Source organism: Ciconia boyciana, chromosome 2 (genome assembly GCF_034638445.1).
Source record: "Ciconia boyciana chromosome 2, ASM3463844v1, whole genome shotgun sequence".
NCBI lineage: Eukaryota > Metazoa > Chordata > Aves > Ciconiiformes > Ciconiidae > Ciconia > Ciconia boyciana.
The window spans coordinates 98,021,689-98,042,197 of record NC_132935.1 but is presented as its reverse complement, the minus strand read 5'-3'; the positions used below and the strand labels follow the sequence as shown (position 1 = coordinate 98,042,197).

The 20,509-nt window shown below is 40.9% G+C and overlaps 1 protein-coding gene across 2 annotated transcripts in view; it reads right to left on the bottom strand.

Annotated features, from left to right (window-relative positions):
- PHACTR1 (phosphatase and actin regulator 1) overlaps positions 1–8,006 on the bottom strand; it is a 318,657-nt gene extending 310,651 nt beyond the window's left edge. For both annotated transcript variants that reach the window (XM_072851388.1, XM_072851389.1), the window contains exon 1: positions 7,912–8,006. In XM_072851388.1, the coding sequence (XP_072707489.1) occupies positions 7,912–7,972 (61 nt within the window). In that variant the 5' untranslated portion in view covers positions 7,973–8,006. The remainder of the gene's footprint in view (positions 1–7,911) is intronic.
- Positions 8,007–20,509: the final 12,503 nt, after the last annotated feature.

Below are 20,509 nucleotides of genomic sequence, written 5' to 3'. Positions count from 1 at the left end.
CATTGGAAAGGGTATGTTTCTGATGCATATAGTCACAAGCAACTTCAGATGACATGGAAATAGCTATAAAGAACTACTGTTTTACATCAGAAATCTTTAAGACTTTTTTGAGGAAAACCTCATTTCTCAGGGCAAATTTTGAACAACTTTGTAGAACACCTGTGAAAATATTTTAATTGCAGTGCTGCTGTTGCTGATTGAGTAGGATTCTTTCTTGCTACTTTTTTTTCGTTAGAGAAACATACGAGCTTCTTATTCATTTCTCCTCCTTCATACTTCTGTGGAAAGGGCTCACCATAGCCTAACACGTAGATAATGCACACAGAAATGTATTTTTGGCTAAATGTAAGCTTTAAAAACATTAGTTCAGGTACATTTTGATGCATCTAGAACACGATATTCCATCTGTGCTAAAAAAATTATTAGATTGTGAATATTCTTCTTTAAAGACAGACCAAGCAATGGGTCCAAATGGATGTTTGCCGGAAAAAAAATCTTTTGGTCTGATTTAATGCCACTTCACTTTTGTCTTGTTTTAAATGCAACTGATAAAGAACAATAGTTGAAGGATTAGAGATGGGAAATGGGGTATGACTGGCAGGAGAGGAAGAGAGTAGAACATGTGTGCAAGCACTGGAGAGGACATAATTTGTCATTTATGAAGAATGATTTATAGGCTTGTGTCTCCCAGATAAACACAGAAGCACATGCATATGGATTGCTTCGTGTCTCTAAAGCAAAGCTGTTGAGATCTTTGACACCAGTTTGATGGACATCAGTAATCTGAAAGAAAGTACTTAGAGACATAGCATTCAAACACAGGCCTGAGGGTTGCAAACAACAGTACCCGTGCAAAAGGATATCCACTTTTATGCACACGCTCGTTATGCTGGTTTGTGATATTTGGGTAAATGTACACACAACCAGCCTAACCAGCGTTTTTTGTACAATTTAGAGGAAACATGCTTGTTCCTCTGCCATTGTGCCCAATGGCATAGGCTCCAGAAAACAGACTATTGAAAATAAATAAATAAACAAACCAGCTAAATTATTACAAAATAGGGGCAAGTAGAGGCTTGGTTATTTAAAATTAGTTTTTAATAGAAAAAAAATAGATTCTGTTTTCAGAATCAATTTTTTTCAAGTGTGATCCATGCGTGGGTCTTCTAAAGTTTTCTGTATTTAGGGGTATAGAGAACTGGATCTCAAACATCCTAGTTTTATTCACATATGCTGCTGAGAATTAGAAGATCCTTATTTCTTCTGACTTTAATTTGGCCGACTGGATATTGAAATAAATTAACAAAAAGTAGCTGAAGTACAGTTACTGCAACTCATCGTGAGCTATTTTTATACAGTTGGTGAAGCTAAGCAACCTGACTCTGCAAGCCAGAGACTCCAATCATGGCACTCAGTTGCCTGTTCCTAAATTCTCAATAATGGGGATATGCCAGAATAGGAGGTGGGAAAGGGAAAAAAAAGTTTTAAAAGGATGAGGAAAAGGTTGATGTTGATCTGTTATTTCCTGGGATTTAAAGGGAGGGAAATTACATCAGGAATGCACATTTGCTGTTACTATTTCTTCTGTTATTAATGTTACTAGTCTAAGAACTAGTGATATCATATTAATAAAAAAAGAAAAAGACCTGCAAAATAACGTAACTTTGAAGAGATGTTAATCTATAGGATGGATTAATCATAAATTTTTGGTGGATGGAGTATCCTAATGTTACCTTACACAGGGAACATCTGCAGTGGAATCATTCTGGATTAGGATCTGGGGATACTGCAGCAATATGCTTTTGTAAAATACTGGACATAATTTAATATGCAAAAGCAGAAGGGAAGTAGCACTGACTAGTCAGCAGTGATTAAAGTCAAACATCTAGAATGAGTCAGCACTGTATGAATTAAAATAAATGAGCAAAAGTGAAGCACAGTGAAATAAATATATTGTGGAGACAGAGTGCGAGAGGAAAATGTGGAATTAAACTGTACCTGGGAGTATTTTATTAAACCTGCAAACCTGATCAAGAAGGATTTCCTGAAATCTTTTAAGCAATCAACCCCTATGTGTTGATACAATCCTGTGCATCTGTTATCCCTTGGCCATATGGACTGTATTTTTATTTCCATATTTTTTCTACTTTACATTTTTTATTCACTCCTTACATTCATCAAGTAGATTGCAGGAATGTTGCAACCCGTTAAAGCATACCTAATGTAAGTGGATCTGTAAATTTTTTATAGATACAAAAGATAGTTTAAGATAAGCCTTCGAGAGTTTTGTTCAGTTATTTAAATATGCACAGTGTATCCTGCCAAATGGACTGGCAAGCAGCTTCAAGGTACATAGGAGCATCTTGGAAATACTTAATCAATGCAGTTAATTTTAAGCTTCGTGCCCCCTGCTGGTGCGAAAGGAGATAAAACTGGAAAAGTGGATGCACAGGTCTCCAGGAAATTAGAAACGATTTTATCCTTGAGTCAGAAGTCTCCTGAGAGCAGAACCCAGACTCCCAGCAGGGACCGGAGGATCCGACTGTAGCACAAAGGTGGACTCACGCAGCCCAGAATGGCGTCCTGACTACACGGTCGAGCCTGTCCCACCAGGTTGTGGTGTGGGGTTGCTAGAGGCACCAAGAGAGGGAGTGAGTCTTAGGACCACTTTCATCAGACTCATGGCTGCAGAAGAGTGCTACGCACAGTCTGCAATGGGCAACTCTCCCTTTATGACAGTACCTAAAGCCTTCATTTATAATGTACTGGGCAGAAGTCATTCTCCCTCGTAGAGTTCATCCAAGGGGCTCCACCCCCTTGTATACAGTGGAAGGGAGGGTTTCCTCGTGTCTTAATCCTGAACAAGCCTAGGTGAGAGCTTGGTACCAAGAGCCAGGGCCCTGCATGCACTCCCTGCACACAGTTTAGTTAGCTATGCTCAAGGCAGGCCCTCTGACATGGCACAGCTGTTGGGAGACAGCGGCTTGAGAAGCCCTGACCAGCTTTGGAGCTGTCTGAGAAAGCAGCAAGAAGCCTCAACAGCTGCTTCCTCCCTTCTTTTGGGAGCTATGTTTGCACTAAGGCTGTTGCCCACTGGCTGAGCGAGGCTGTGGCTGTGCCTGGCTATGTTCCTCACTGATCCACATCCAGACTGCTGACTTGATGTCTTGCTTGCCCTCATACTTGCCTCATCACCATGGTCTTGTCTGATGATATGGACGCTTGGCTGAATCTGGTGACTGTCACTGCTGCCTCTGCCCGTCTTGCTGACTCTTGGCTCGCTTTCCCTTATGGAGCAGCCTGCTTCTGCTGCTCCTCAGCGCCAGCCTGCTCAGCTCTGTTAAATATGAGCTCTTTCTTTGCATGCCCCAAAGCATAACTTCTTTCAAGTAAAACTTCAAGATCAAAGCTGATGTCTCTCCAAAATAGGCTACAGCCGAGGCGGGATCTGCACATTTACAGCTTTGGATTACAACTTGACCTGTTTTGGGGAAGTTACTCCTTTTCCTGAATTAGGTCCTATCTTGCCTGTCAACATGTGATTCCTCTATGCAAACAAATGCCATTAGCACAGGCATCTTTCACTCAAGTTAGCTGTCTAGGCTTTCATAATCAGTAGAGGGAATAAGGCAAGATTTATATTATCCCAAGGAAGATGTCTAAGATGAGGTGGACGCTGCTCTTAAAATGACTGTTTCTCTCCACTGATACATGCCAGGCTAGTCAGAAGTCTTAGGTGGAAACATCTTCACAGAGGATGCCTAAGGGGTAGGTGAGCTGAATCCTATTCCGGGCTCCATTATATACTTTCAGCCCTCATGGCTAAAAGCCATGGTAGATTTGTATTTAGAATACATTTACATCCATGAATGACTAGTATCTTCCAAGCACTTCAAAGGGAAAAGACTTTTTCAAAAATTAAAGTCCGGCTCAATCCTTAGATTTCAGATTCAGACTTTCCTAGGGCAAGGGGCTGGGTCCAGGGGATCACAGTCCCTTCTTTCCTGCTTCTGATTTGCAGACACATCACCAGGCATTACGCACTTGGCAAGGACACCCCCCACCTCCTAGATCCCAACATACGGTCACAGAAGAGACAGTCAGGGAGGGCTGTGGGGCTTAGGATATTTCTGGCTTGTATCTGAAGACTACAGCCAGCTGGCTTCATTTACCAAGTTTTCTAAATCTAGATAATCCTACTGCCAGATCCAGCTTTTGTGACTTTTCCATTCCTCCTGCTTCACTTTCCTTGGAAGAAACAGGGAACAGCTGTTTGAACAGCAGATGCAGCCCGAATGGCCAAACATCCTCTGTTCTGCGCTCAGCCCACAGGAGTGAGGTGATGGCTGCTTCTGCGGAAGGAGAGGAGGCAGCTGACAAGGTAACACCTCTCTCCTCCTACCCTACAGCAGCAAAGGCAGTTCTGCAGCTTTCTGCAGGAGTAGGGATGAGCTATGGGCGTTAGTGCAGGCAGCAAGAGATAGAGAACCGGTTAGTTGCTGGAGGCCAAAACCCTGTCTCAGTCTGTTTGCTGAGGTCAGAGCATCCTGCATGCAACTACACAAGACGTGAAGTCAGCTAGGATTTGATATCATCTGCTAGCAATGCCATCATAGCTCTTTGAGTTCCTTCCCAACATTTTGCAGTCCTATTCTTTCGCTTCTCTTCCACCCACAAGGAGTGAGTACAGATGAGAATGAGTGCTTTACAGCTGCCATTTGTAACATTGTCATATCATTAACGTGAAAACATTGGAAAGGAGTTTTTTTCTTGATCTGGAGGATCAAAGGATTAAAAGGCAGAAATCTTCAAATCTCACAGAAAGACTAAGTGGGTCATAAACCCCCATTCTACGGTCTGTAAACAGAGAATTTTGTAATGCAATAACTAATAATATAACTAAAGTAATAATAATACATATAATTTGTTCTTATCTTGTTTCAAATTAAATGGCAGAATACTGTAGTCTTCTTTCACTCAGTTCTGTCATAATGCAGTTTTAATGCATATACACATGCTGCTTGATAGCATGATTTGCTAATAGCATCATGTTATTATATTAACATCAAATAGTCACTTGCGATCCCATTAGGTAGATCTGGTGACAATGCTTACTTGCACACCTTTTTATTCCATTCCAAACTAGCTACTTGAGCTACGCTATTTATGGCAGATGGGTACTTCACATTCAGTGTATTTTTTTTGGTTTTTCAGAAAGTTATAGGTAATGCAGTTTAACTGTTTCTCAGAAGGCAGATAAGGAAAGAAATATGTTATTTTTGGAGAAATGTTTGGAGAAATCATGCCATTTTCTCATATAGAAATGCCTGTTCTGTGGAAAACAGCCTTAAAATTTGGCACAAGGTACAAGGACGACAGGAGTTATCAGAGCCATACAGGCAGCATTAACACACACTCGATAGGGTTGAGTTCCTTGTTGTGTACAGGGGGTAAGATAGCTCTGAGGAAGGGGATGAAGACTACCATCAACAAGTTTGGGGCTAAGGATGGTGATAAAGGCATTTGCTACAGGAAATCTTTATGAGTAAACTCTACCAGGGGTTTATCGTTTGGCCTGCTGAAGCCATCTCTGTCACCTGAGAGATGCTCAGTGCTATCTCAGACAGTGAAAGCCTTCTGAAACTTCTCTCTGCACAGGCCACATTTTGTCTCTCACACCTATTGCTAGTGGGGTTGTCCATCCATCCTTCCCCTCAAGCACCTCTCCTGTTGCCAGGGGGCTGCTGTGTTGCAGCATTTGAGAACGTAGAGCAGAAGCATTGTCACTTCTGTGCCTAGAGTGATTTCCCTGCTGGCACCCAGCTTGTGGAAAGCAGCTGACCTCAAACACAGAGGGATGAAGAGAGGGGAGAGTACTAGAGTTTGGGGAAGAGGCCTCACAAGCATGTGAGGTAAGACATGTGAAGGACAGGAGCTGGGGAAAATGCAGTAAAAGGAGCAAAGAGGAAGGTGAAAAGTTGAAGGGTACAGAGCGTTAAGTGCAGCATGGCTCTTATATCAATGTACTGCTCCCAGTTGTGGAGGTAATTAGTGTTTGGGAGGCTCTGTACCATGCTGTGGTGCACAGTGGAAGCATGTCGTTGGCGTCTTTCATAAAACATTCACAAGCAGAGGGACAAAAAATCCGCAGGTCTCAGTGCTGGTTCCTACTTGTTTTGGCCAAGGGATAGAAACCTGCATGACAGATCTAAAGGTCAACCCCTTGCTGATGACTTTTGTATCAAGGAATACAGTTCTGCATGACAGATTTTTTTCCTCATTTTGCATTTTAAAAAGGCAAAATAATTGCATTAAAAAAGAATCAACCAGGTGCTAAGGTTAAAATTTCAGTCACGTATCTAACTGATCAGTACAAGCATTTCTGTATGGGCTAACAATATAATTTCTCCAAGTATGGGTAAGATAATGGTTTTTTCCCTTGCCTTCTTGGAAGTACTTACAGTGAAGGTTGCCTTTGCAACCCTTACTAGTCACCTTGTGCACATTACTGTAATAGACTTTAATTGCATGAATACGTATTCCTTCTTCCATAGTCCCCTCTGTACCTTGCAGTGCACAGGGATGCTGTTGGTAAATTGCTATAGCTTGTAAAGCAGTAAGTTGTAGATTCCTGAATTTTAGTTTCTATGGAATAGAAAGGGGTTTGTTCTCATAGGGATATTGAAGAACTTATTTTCATATTACTTCTGTAGCAATGCTCAGGTGTCCATTGCATTTTAGAGATGGAGAAAAAGCCAGCAAAATCAGTCATTGCCCTCAGCCGATTTTTTCCCTGATTTGGAGGTGCTTAGCATTTGCTTCTGTTGTTCAATGCAGAAGGCTATGTTGTGTCAAGAAAGGTTTTCTGTGACTTGTACAGATCAAAAAGTATCACAACAACTGGGACCGCAGCTGGGCAATGCAGCATGTGTTAGGCAGCAGCACCTCAGCTGAGCCAAAGGTTAAAGGTGGTACTAACCCCCGTGTATCCTGGGACGGTGGCATCCCCCGGGTGGATTAGGTCTTGCTCTGGGAGAATGGTCCCCAGAGGGAAGGCAGAACTCTGTTGTCTGGACTTTGAATTTGATTGGCAACTGGTGAAATTACTGGTGGAAAAAAGCTGGATCGCGTTTTCAGAAAAAAACAGGCAGTAGATAAAAACATAAAAGGCTGATAGAGCTACTTGGTTCTTACAGTTTTCTTCAATTTAATATTGTGTTTAAAGCTTAAGGAACAAAAACCCCCTTCTCTCTGAAATTGCAAATTTTCTCCAAAAATAGAGCTGGTGAGAAAAATGTGAACTGACTTTACCAAAAATATCATCTATGTTGTGAACAAGTCTCAATGACATTAAAGCAAAGAACTTGATTACTCTTTCCCTCTCTCGCACTGCTGCTGCTCAGTGGAGGCCAGCATTTCACAGGGAAAGATGCAGACCAGTGAGAGCCTGCTGTTTGCATACAGTGTGCTGGACTGCCTCAGGGCTTTCCCAAACCAGTTATTCCTGCAGCACTGAATAACACCACATTATGATCCTGACAGCATCAATAAGCAAGGAGGAAGGGGAAGGACACCACAGGCTTACACAGCAAGCAGCGGGCCACTGCTGTCCTCTCCGACTTGTCCATTTGGGTTCTGCAACACCAGAGTCTGGATCTTGGCAGTTCCTTTTGCTCCTGCTGTGCACCTAACAGCGTGCATAGCTTTTCCTTATCCTCTGAGAGGGCAGATCAACCCTATCATTAGTCTTCTTGTAATCCCTTTTACACCTCATGGATTTTGAAGGCCTTTCCCTATGGCCTCTGTACACTTCAGTATGTCAGTCACAAGGGCTGGCCTTTGTCTGGCCCTGTACATTTTAACTATACAGTTAAAATAGTCATTTTCTAAGTCAGTACCAGAGTTTCTTACCTTGAGCTCCTTGACTGTAAAACAGTCTGTGAGCAGACTCGACATCCAAAAAGTAGTCCATTTTGAAGGAACTTTATGTTTGTGCACAATACTCCGATATGGATGATCAGTCAGATTCCTGGGAAAGATTACAGAGATGTCAGAAAAAAGCTGGTTAGTTTATTGTTGGAAAGAACTGTGGAGGCAGTCACTAAAGTACTTCATTTGGCATATTAGGGTCAAAGCATTTGCAAATCACTATTCATAGAACTTCATAAGTATCCTTTTCTATTTTAGGATGTTTGGTTTAAAACCTTGTCTAAAGACATAAAAGAAAAGTCCTACTGCAGTATTAGCAAGATTCCTAGTACCTTCCTAGTACAATCACCTTTATTCTAGCCACAGTCTCCAGTTCTTACAATACATAGATTCACCTGCCTGTTACATTTGCTCTTAAAAAGACGATCAGAAAAGCTTGGGCAGGAACCTCCTTTAGCCAGATCCATGGCCAGCACCTCTGAGTAGGCACTAGTGTAACAGACTGCATTAAAGGTAGCATTCGTGCCACTTACGCCAAAACACCACACTAGAAAGGAAGACACAATATTCTGGACATTTCATTCCACCTAAATGACAAGAAGCCAACCTTGCCTTCCCTCTCCCCTCTTACTGACCAGAAGTAGCAACAGAACATCCCACCATCAGTTTTAAAAGATGTGATAAGAGCAATCATTAGGAAATGGTAGGCTACTCCTAGCACTGCTTAGTAGCTAAGATTTATATTTTTGGCATTCTTCCGAACCTCGGATCTGTCTAGATCCTAGATTACAATTGTCTAAGATGTACACTGAATCAGGTTTGCCTCTGCTGGGCAGAGTTCCTGGATTACACCCATTATCATGACCCTTCTCCAGCCTTCTTGCTACCTTCTGCATCTTCTTCTACTCAGAACAACTCACATAAAAAAACCCAGGATTTGCAGAAAACACACAATCCAGTTCTCTCCTCCACATCTCAGTTAGCTACGGCATATAATCATAAGCATACAAACAGCTCTGCACAACATTTATTTTAAGACAGACAGACAAAAATACCTCTAGTCCTTTTCTGTGCAAACCCAACAGAAAGGTTTGGGGCAGGGAGTCTGACCCTTGCTTCATGCAATTCCTTTAATTACGTTGGCAAAAATCAGGAAACCAGGGTTCCAAAGCTTTCTCTTTTTCCTTCGATTCATTTTTCATCAACAAACATGCAGTCCCTTCTAAAATTCAGAAGCCTATCCTGATGAGAAAACTTTTAAAATTCCTCAGCAATTCACTTTATTGTAGCACTCCCAAGCCAGAAATGATACTTACTGCAGAGTATCAAGAGCTGCCTGGCAGTGGTGTAAGCTCCAGTAGTTTCAAGGAGGGTTTCTTCGATCTTACTAAATGTCCCCAGTGTAAGCAAACAATTTTGATTGTTTGATTGGAACTCTGATGAATAATGCATAACGTCAACTGGACTTCCTTTATCAGATAAAAATGGCCAGGAGATGTTGTTACTTAGCAACAGGAGGTGACACTACGATCATCTCCCCCACTCCTCCTCACCCTTCATACTGAAAAATTAAGCCCCTGGTTTTGATTTGATAAAAACTTTCCCAAGGGGGGGGGGGGGGAATCTACATCAAGTTTCCTTAAGAATTTGTTTTTCATGCTGATCTTCCTTGTTGCATCCCATATTCTGAGATTTTTTTTTAAGTGTTTTGTAATGATTAACCATAACATTGTGTTTTGTCTAATAATTTGCTTACTAGTGAGTAAAATACCTACTTTCTCCATCATTTACCACAAGGGTAATGAGATTGTTAAATGTTTTGCTATGAATATAATGCAAATAACATCTTGAAGAGAGTCGTTTCTTATCTGGTACTGCTTGTTGGACAAGGCAGACAGAAAAAGCAACACACAAAATGTTCCAGTGATGCTATGAAATATATAGATTATCCAGAAACCTCTCCTATTACAGAATTCCTACTTTAAGTAATTCATTCATTCTTGAAGGAGCTCTAACATCTGATACAAGCATTCTCAAGGAATCATTGCATTTCTGCTTAAGATACAGCCTTTTACAAAATACACGATGTAGCTTTTTTCAGGAAATGCACATTGATAAAAAGCCAAAGCACTGTGAAAGATTTTAAAAATAAATAAATAAAATCAGATGCAGGAGATAAGTACTTACCAGTGTTACTGACCTCTTTCCATCCCACTGTCATGGAATAAGACTAAGCAAATGCAACCCAGTCTGTGAGCCAGAATGAACAGCTTCTAATTTTCACTTCAACCTCGAAATCAAGAGTACTGAATAGAGAAAGGTGACGGATCTGCTGTTTTATATTATGATGAAATGAAAGCTCTTAGCATAGATCTGAGTAGAACTGCTTTTTTTTATACTACATTAGCCTGCTAATTTGAGGAAAGTGAAAGGCTTTGTTTTACTGTCTTTTATCTGTTCTCTTTGCTACCCCCACAATTTAATTTGCATTTAAAATTATTCTTATGTCTCCACTGCACTCCAAGGTATGGAGCATTTTCTAATCACGATGAATGTTCAGTGTGGTTTTTGTGCAATGCCACTTTTATTCTGAGCCAGAAACATGGTGAGTAATTATAATTGCTAGCTATTTTCTAGAATGAAATACAGAGTGGTCGTCTGATGCAGTTTCTGATTTTTCCTCCATTTAGCAGTACACTGCAACAAACTACTCAGTCAAGGCATCAGTAAAAACATAAATCAAATAGCACAGTGTCATGGCATGATAGCTTAAACATGCATATCCATAGACCGTGAAAGCAGAATATGTTTCTACCAAGATTTTTTCAATTATAAGTTGCCTTTCCCGATTTTGAAAGTGGGCTTGGATGCTTAATAAACTGAAATATTGCACACTTATCTCTTGGTGGCTTCCAGTTCATGTAGTTTAGCATTATTGGAGCCGCACATTGTTTGGAATCCTGATGAAGCCGGGCACTAGGAGCTAACAAGGGCCATCCTATTAAGTTGCATGGGCATCCTTCACAAGAGGGCCAGGACCCTGCTTCTTCCAGCAGGTCTTAGTGTAGTTCCCCAAAGTCTGATTTTGGAATTGGATCTGAAATTGAAGAAAGCAGTGATAAAGTGATCCTTTGATAAATTTAGACTCAGAAGTTCTGGCCAAGACAAGTGTCAGGAAGCAATCAGGCTTAGTCTTCCCATATTTGCAGATATTCTGCTCAAAAGATCAGGTATAATTGCCCTCTGAAATCCATTGCCACCAAACATTACTGGTGCTCAAAACTGTGGGTTCTGAAAGGTTAGATTTTCATTTCAGTATCCGAAAACTCTATATCAAATAGCATAGGATTTTTTTTGGCTTTTAAGGAGAAACCCAAGAAGATAAATAAACCCGCAGAGTACAGGTTTTTTGGTGCCGGTTACAAAGTAAGAACCCCTGTGAGCAGATTACTCCATGGGTTTCCACTCTTAAGATTTCTTCCGTGAGTCTTCAAAGCACCTGGACAGCATCAAAGATAAGGGCGAGCTATATGAACTCCAGGCAGAATCTGGTACGGCCGTTCCTACACTGGCACGCCACTAAATATGGTTGGATTGAGTAGGCGTCTCACAGTGCCACCTTAGTGGTGGATCTGGCTTATGCAAACTGTGTTCCTGTTTTCAGAGGTGTGACAAACATTTTCATTCCTAAACACAAATTAAAGCAAAAACAAACAGTGGGAACACTGCAAGCTGCCTTCTTTGCATTTTGGAGAGTTGCTAGCACCTTCCCATTTGGATTTTGGAGAGTTTGTATTTGCCATACTGAACAACAGGTCCCTCCAAGCTCTCCTCTGATAATTATTGGATCCATTATCTTATGGAGCAGGGACCAGTTGCCTGTTTAGCCCAGCTGACTTTCTTCAACAGAAAACCAGAAAAAAGAAAGGCTGGCAACATAAATGCAGAAGGAAAAATGGATGACGAGAGAACACTATACCTCACTCGCACCAAGGATCATGTCTGCTTGTTTGCAAGCAATATGAAATACTTTTTTTTTCTAGGGGCACTGGATCTCCCAGTCAGGAGGAGGCTGAAAAAAATACAGCCTTGCATCCTGGAGAATGTTTTATAGCACCTGTCTTTTAGCCTTTGGCATGTCCTTCTGATCCTCTTTGCCATCACCCTTTCAATCTGCATTGTCATCTTCCACCTTGACTGACAAGTGTAGTCATTGTAATCACCAGCAGCCTCTCTACTGACCAGTGCAAGATCATCCATCTTGATACCTTCACCCATCTCAGGGATTTACAGTTCACTTTAAATTATGGTGCAGCAGTTCTGACAGCTGCTAAAAGCTCTCTCTGACTAGGGGGTACTTAGCAACAAGAAAGATAACAGTGCGTTTATATTTATATGCTTCTGTGGCATTCATCACCATGAGGGAAATCCTTGCCTGGCTGGTTACAAAGTCTTTAGGATGGTAGTGTGGTCTCAGATTCGACCCGCAGTCCAGAGAGAGGTCTACCCTCAGAAAGGGAAATCTATTACCTCCAGTTCAGTTGAAAAGCCTACATGTCTAGAAGAATGTTCAGGTGAAATAGATCTGTTTTGAGATAGGTATGATCCCCAGGTCAGGCTTCACATATCCTTGAGGTTCACTCTGAAAATTTTGCACAGCTCTTGAGCTAATGCACAGTGCATTGAAATGTGTACTCTGACTTGGTTTACAAAGAACAGCAGAGCACCTTAGGGGGCAGGACAGGGAAGGACACCAGTAGCCAGAACCAGAAACTGTACTCTCCAGCTCTCCGAACGCTTCCCTGTGCTCTATCAAGCCCTGAAACCAAACTTGCAAAACCTCTGCTATTGACTGGACCTCTTATCAGCACAGATCCCTGTTCAGGATAAAGGGTACAATGGTTTTGTAACATACACAGATACCCACAGAGGACTAGACTGAGACTGAAGTCTTCGTGAGCTAGACCATAAAACCAACCAACCAACCTCTGCTAAAAAAATACTTGGAAAAAACTGTCATGCTTTGGAAAAATCTGAAGCTGGCATTCCTCATCATGAGCTTAAGTAACCTACTGCATCACATTTGACTTTTTCCCAAATTAAAAAAAGAAAACCAAGCAAAAAAGAAGAAAACACCCCAAACCCTCAAGAGGAAAGTAACTGAACACTTGGCATTTAAAAGGAGTGAGTAGCCTTCTGGTTTCCTAACAGTCAGATACATGCAGGCATAGAGCTGGGTTTTTTTCCTACCCTGAACTCTCTATTGAGAACATAACTGTTACTGTAATGACTCAGAGCCTTGGAAAAAAAGTCTGCTGCTGACAAACACTAATATTAACCTGAAAGAAAGTGGGAGAGAGAATGTAATGTGTGACTGAAGAAGTGTAGGCAAGGTGATTATTACAGAGAGTTGTTTCCTGAGGGATACATTCAGAATAAAGGAAGAATATAAAAGTTTAAGCCCCTAAGCTATGAAGAATGGGGTTTTTTTGAAATTATAATTATCAGTCTTGTGCTTAGATATATTAAAAAGATAGTATTGCTAGAAAAATTAGGACACAAATATGTTCTCTACTTCTTATTTGTAATGCAAGACAAATATTATGATGCACACAACATACAATAAAACACAAAAATATTCAAATGAGCGTTACAGATGCTTTACAGTGATAGAGACTAACACTGATGCTTTCAGAAGTTTCTACAAATTTTGCACAACTGCATCTTGGGGTCCTCAGGCTAAAACCACTTAGGAATTTTAAGAGAGTTGTCCAGGAGAAGAGGCACTCCCAGTGCAGAGGTATTTATTTTTAATGCTTCTGCCATAAAAATTATCAATATCGAGAAACACTGAAGAGAGCATAAAGGTAGCCCTGGCTCTTGAAATCAGTGGAAGGTTTGTTTGGGGCTTTCATAGCATCAGGGTCACATTCTCATTATTTAGCTCCAAAGCAAGAACTGCATGGATTCCAATGCAGAAGAGATGAACTTGAAAAGAGGCAGCTCCAGCATCCTGTGTCATGAACAAGAAGTTCAAGAAGTTGCTAGTTGAGAAAAATCTTAAAAGTGCTGTCATGGAGAACAAAGGTTAGCTATCCTGCATAGAAAAAGTCTATTCTAAGATGATATATGGCAGTTTGATACGCCTTCGTTTGAGGGAGGAGAGGTTGAAGTCATAATTATATGATAAACATATTGCAGAAGAGAGATTTTGGGAGAGCACGTATGTTAAAGCCTAATCCTTCAATCCTTATACAGGCAGAAATTCTTCTGCATTAATAGACCTTCATCATCCGCCTCAGTTACATGACCAGATTATTTTTTTTCTGTAACAAACTACTCAGGAATGGAAGAAGAGGAACTTTCCCTAATTCATTCCCACAGGGGACTTGGTGGAAGTAGAGAAGTGCAGAGCTATCTGTGGCAGGGGAAGTGGATGAAACCAGTAAAACAGATCTTTCGGGTAAGCCTTCTTCCATTGCCCCACCAGCACACAGCAGCTGTAGAGGTGCAAGCATCCCTTTTGGCTTCCTACTCACTTTTCAAGAAGTTCTGGCAAAGGAACTTTAAAAGTATTCAAAGGGGCAGCTGGAGACAATGTCAGACAGACAACAAAATCATCTGTCCTCTGTGCCTTCCTGGGACTGAGCAGTCACCAGACCTTGAGCTATCCCCCACACAAAGGACAGTGAGACTGGCCAAAGATGTAATAGGGAATGCCTTTAATTTGCACTAACACAGGTACCAGTGATCTCAGTCTTAACCTTCACTGAAAGAAAGCGAAAACCAGCACAGGGAAACTGGAAACAAATGTATGCTTGCAGTCTCCTGATGGCCTTTGAGAAATTGCACTGATAGTGGATCATTCCTAAATCTGGTTTCAGTTGGTTGCTAGTTTAAATGGGATAAACAATTCTGAAGTAATTGAGCAACTGGACATAAATACAGTAATGTGATTGTGTTCGATAAAAATCTAGGAATTGCAGTCTGGTTAGAACAAAATCAAATGACTTCTTGCCAGCTGACTTTATGTAAGGCCAAGACATAACTATGGAGTATTAATGAAGTTACAAGGTGTAGTCCTCAAATAACATGATGAGATTTAATATTCATAGGAAACCGTGCATACATAGATAAATAATGCATATGAATGCCAGTCTCTGAATAATTTACATAAAAATCAGTCTCCTTTCCTCTTTCTCCACTGTGCTATTCTCCAAAAACTGCATCAACTTCTGATACGGTTTTCTAAAGTGTTTGGCCTATGGTTTTTATGATTAACTTCCCTAGGAAGACAGATCAACAACGAGAGCTTCATAAAAAACATCCACCTGTCTTATGTTTCCTACCCTGTCTTGCTCTGGAGCTACTGAGGAGCCACATCTTTTGCAGTGGGAATGTTTATAGGACTTGTAATGAAACAGGTGAATGTAACTGACAAAATCATCGAGATACCTTGAGTATTCCTGGACACATATTACCGTACCTCACTACTGGAATTATTCCAAAGTTTGCATGTACATTTAACTTAGTTTGGACACAGTTTTTTTATGTGCACAAGTTGGATATTTTTGTGCATTTCAAATATGTAAGTATATGCAACTACATATTGCTGTGCTTTCCGTCCGTTATTGAAGGATTTGATCCTGCATAATGCAGGTCTGTGCAATGTCAAAAATGATAAGCAAGATAGCAAGCCAGAAAAACCTAATTCTTTCTTAATGATAGCGACTGTAGAGCTGTCAAGTTACTTCTGGCTGGTAGCAAAAGTATGGCCTAAAAGAGGAATATGTATTGCAGCTACCTCTTCTATTAGCATGATGGGGGCTACACTAGTTCTGCTGTCTCCTCAGACATGCCTGGTTCCTGCCCACATTCTCCGCCTTTTTCACCATACACTGCAGGCTCAGGAGAGTACTTCAAACTCTTTACGTTGTTCGTGATTTCAGAGAATTTCTGCTTGCCTTTGAGCAAAACCTCTTTGCACCTTCAGTAGGTATTGGAAGGACTAACACCAAATTTGCATTCCACCATGGAACAGCTAATGCAGATCCTCTCCTCCAGTTTCTTCAGCTTGACAGAAGATCAGGTCTTTTAACAGAACACCAGACTGGAGATGGTTTCTAAAAAAACATCAGCCGAGGACAAGTCCAGTGTTTCATGTAGGTTGCATTTTTCTTCTCAATGGGGTTGACTGAAAATAATGCATTTATTCTGTTGCCCAAGTTTCACTAATTATTATTAGAGACACTACAGTCATATTAGTGAGGTGTATCCCCATGAACTGACAGAACAGCATGTACAAGCAGACTGCAAATAATTGCCCTGACAAATGACATTTCACAGTCTATGGGTGGTCTTCTCAAAATAACATTCAATGTTTGCTCAGTGCTCCCCAGGCTGATAAGAAATTTTAATAAAACATTGTCTTTGGGAGAATGAAGAAAAAAGGCACTTGTGTCACAGCCGAGAAGTCAGATTTTTTTAAAAAATTCATTTCACAGGTCCTGGTTTAAAAACTTACTAAAAATCAATGGAAAGTCCAGTGAATTTAGATTAGACTCAATAAGTACAGTGTCTCAGTTTCATTCCTTACGGGGTAGATCCTTCTCTTATGAACTACCTTCAGAAATACTGAAAGTTATAACATTAAGTCTCCTGATTAACTCTCATTTGCATATTGTGGAGTAGTCATTTCTGAACCATTTACATTTTTTAGTTAGCAAAACCAGCAAGTGTCCCTTGTGTGGCACACATGCCATCCACACAAAATTTCCAGGGACCTGAATGCCAGCAAACCACACGGCTGGCATCCTACTCCTGGTCATGCTTGGCATGAATGATAGTTTTAGCATCAGATGGCTGCAGGCTTAGATCACATGCTCAGATACACGACTCGCACCTCTTAGCTTTTTGACATGATTGTGTGGGAGCTCATAGCGTAACTATAAATCCAGGGCTTGCTTTCTGTTGATTTCCAATATTCAAGCCAAGTGAATGTTAAAGCGAGCAAATAGAACCGGCCGGTCTGACAACCAGGTCTCACCAGTTCTGTTGTAATTAAGGTGTGCACAGCAGTAATTGCAGGACATGGTTTTCCTTGGGTTACTACTGCAGCAGATTTACAGATACTGCTCAGGAGGAGGGTTTGCGGTGATAGCTCCCATGTTGCACAACAGAAGGAAATGTGAAGCTCAGAGCAGCTGTGGAATTGCAGCCCTGAAGCTACAAAGATGCCTGTTTTGTAGAGGTCAGTGTCTCTGCAGAGAGGTGAAGGTGATGCCTGGTCTGTTAATGCAGCCCCACTGCATTTTTTTTGAGAAATATGACTTTAATATTTCCCCCTCCCCTATAAAAAATTCCCAGGGTAATAATAACAATAAAAAACCCTCCCCCCAATGTTTTCTTTTTAAACACATCAAGCATCAGAAAAGCTGTCATTTCAGACCAACTTCTGCCCATCCCTATGGCAACTAATGGAAGCATTTAATACTATATATACAAAATGTAATTTGCTCCCCCGCCATCTCTAGTTATACTCTTCTTTTTATGCTAAAATTGCTCCATGACGCCTACAATGTTTGGAAAATGCTTCTGAAGTGACATGCATCAGAGGTTCAACGTCACTGAAAAAAGCTCAACTGACCAATTAAAAAATATTGATTTTGAAAAAGCAGTTGAGAAAATTAGCAAAGGCCAAAAATATCTTGCCTGAACAGTCATATTTGTAGTCTTGGAATGCCCAGTATTAAAACTAACAATGTCTTCGGAAAAGAAGCAGGGAGAGGAGAAATCAGGCACTGTTGATCAAACCAGCAGAAGTGACAGTATTTAATATCTTTGCAGGCTGCAATCAGCCGTCCCTGTCATAGAAAGAACTTTAAAAGCTACGAAGCAGTCTCTAGCCCCTTACAGCTTTAGAAGTTACTTAAAGTCAGCTTGAACTCAGGGCTTAAAATATTAAAATAAAAATAATGAAAAGATAAAAGTAATATGGATTTTTTTAATCTCCTTTTTCAGAAGAGAGAGATGTAGAGTATTCACTGCTTACAGCTCTGTGTTATGAAGCTTCTGTAACAGAGAACACACTTACAGTTATTATTTGGCTGTCCAGATCATCTGCCTTGCTGTTCTCTATTCCTTACTATACCTGTCTTTATCTATACTTATCTTTATCCATACCTGTTTCAAACAGAGCTGAGTACCATACAGTAAAAAGCATTATTAAATACAAGCATACTAGGAAATAACTTCTTTCTGTTACCCCCTTTGAAGTGGTCGAACATGCACAAAAAGCATTTCAGTTTCAAGTAGGTCAGATTTAAAGAAATATATAAAGATATTTTTATAGTATGTAAACATATAAATCCACATATATATTTTTAATATATATAAACAAACAAGAAAAGCAAGAAGAGAGCTATTGTGTAATAATACAACACCTCTGTCATTGTTGTAACAATAACAGAAACTCCCAGGTTATAAGAATGTCTCCCAGGTATCTCAAGTAGGGATTTGAAGTGTGAAAGGGGTCCACTTCATTAAACTCAAGAGATAGAGTAGCTCTGCCATTGCCCGAATTCGTATATTCTTTATTAGAGTATGGTGCTCTCCAAACAAGATTGTCACCAGTCAGCAAGGACAGGTATCACCTACAAACTAGGCTGAGTAAGCTTTATAGTAGGCTTAGAGAAAACATGAAAATTTATGCATAATTTTGTGCCTCTTAGAGATGCCCAGCATGAGCAAGAAAGAGAGAAATACCAGCTAACTCAGAAGAATGTTTTTTACAGTATTTCTTTTGGGGTGTACAATGGAAACTCAGCTTTTGCAGCGAGGTAACTGGGCACAGCACCATTACAATGGTGACTGAAGCCAGACAGTGCCCGCTTCTTCCTCTAAATCATCTTTCTTGCACCTTCCTTGTGCTAGTCCTCTATCAGGCATAGACCACTGGCAAATACCTATAGCCTCCTAACATGTTTCAATGAGATGAAGGTCCAACCAGGTACCTTTCCAGCAAAGGAACCACATAGAAAACTAAAGTTAAGAGGAATTGACCATGCCTTTGCAAGGTCAGTCTCTGAAATATTGTCTATCTGGAACGAGTGGTGGGTAGATGGAAATAACAACGTGCCAAAAAGGAGTAGAACAGAGTCTAGATGAAGGAGGAGACAATTGCTGTATGGAGTCAATATCGCAGCATGCTATAAAACAGCTAGCTGTAACCCTGTGATATGGGGCATTTAACGTATTTCTTATTTGGCTTGTATATTTGGCCTGTGTAGGTACAGGAATATAAGCAGCTCAATCCAAGCTGTGTAATGCATGCAGATAAAACCGGTCTCTATTTAAATCAGGTCCTAAACTGAAATTCACTGACTGTGGCAAGGATTTGGTATTCAAGATGTTTTAGTATTAGGATAAAAAGGGCTTCTGCCAGCAAGCCATGTAAGAAACACACTTTGTCACAGAGTTCCATAAACAACTTCCCACAAAATCATCCAACAACAAATTTCTCATCAGGGCTGGACCAGGGGGACAACTGGAGCTCGAACTGGGCCACCACCCCTCCTCCTGCTCCAAGTTCTCACACCTGCAGAGGTACTTCAGCTGGGAAGCTATTCTCCCTGGGCTGTGTATGTAGTCAGCAGCCAACAAAAACCGATTACCCCAGAGTTTAATTCAGAGTAATCCTGCCTCGCTTTCCTCACTGCTTTTATGAAGAGCCTGCAGAAATGAGCTCTCCGTGAGAATCCTCCTTTTCCCCCTTCAAGCCCAAAGGGGCTCTTTGTTTGTTCCTGTGGTGTCTCAACACCCATGGCTCACAGGGAGGCTTCAGTGGGTCTCATAGCAAATGAGGATGAGCTGTCTGGCTGTAGAAATAAGGCAGAATGCGCTGTACTTGGTTTACCTTGAAAATGGGATATGGTGTATAACTAAATTAAAGTGTCCCTAACCAAAGGGACGAGTTGGACAGTATCTATAGCAGCTCTCTATTGTATACGACAGACTCCTTTAGCCAAATGCTGGCACTACTGAAATCAATCTGTGTTTTACACCCATCTTCTGCAAGCCCACTGTTTGACCCCATGTGAATAGTGCACATTGGGAGACATTAACATTTTTTAGTTATGTGAACTTTCACTACTAGGCTGTAATTTTCCTCTCAATGCCTGAAGCCTATGAGAAAACGCAGTTTGCTGGAAACAATTGTAAAAGCCTGAGGAGGTGAGGACTGGAACACACAAATAGTGCGTGTTTAATAAGAGGGAGACATAGCGTGCTCTGCAGGAAAAGGATTACTGGAGAAGGAAAAAGTCTTTGAAGGCAGTACTTAATGCAGAGTTGCAGTCTAAATGACAAACAGCATAGTGGGATAGATCAATAAAAGGACAGCAAACAACAGCAGCAAAAGCACAGATTCACAGAAATACGAGCCAGAAGGCAACCTCAAGGAATTATCTAATCCCTGTGCAGAGGCAAAATTAACCTCACCAAGCTCATTCTTCACTGATGTTTCTCTAACCTACACTTTAAAACCTCCCTTGAAAGACAGCACAACCTCTCTGGTAGGCCT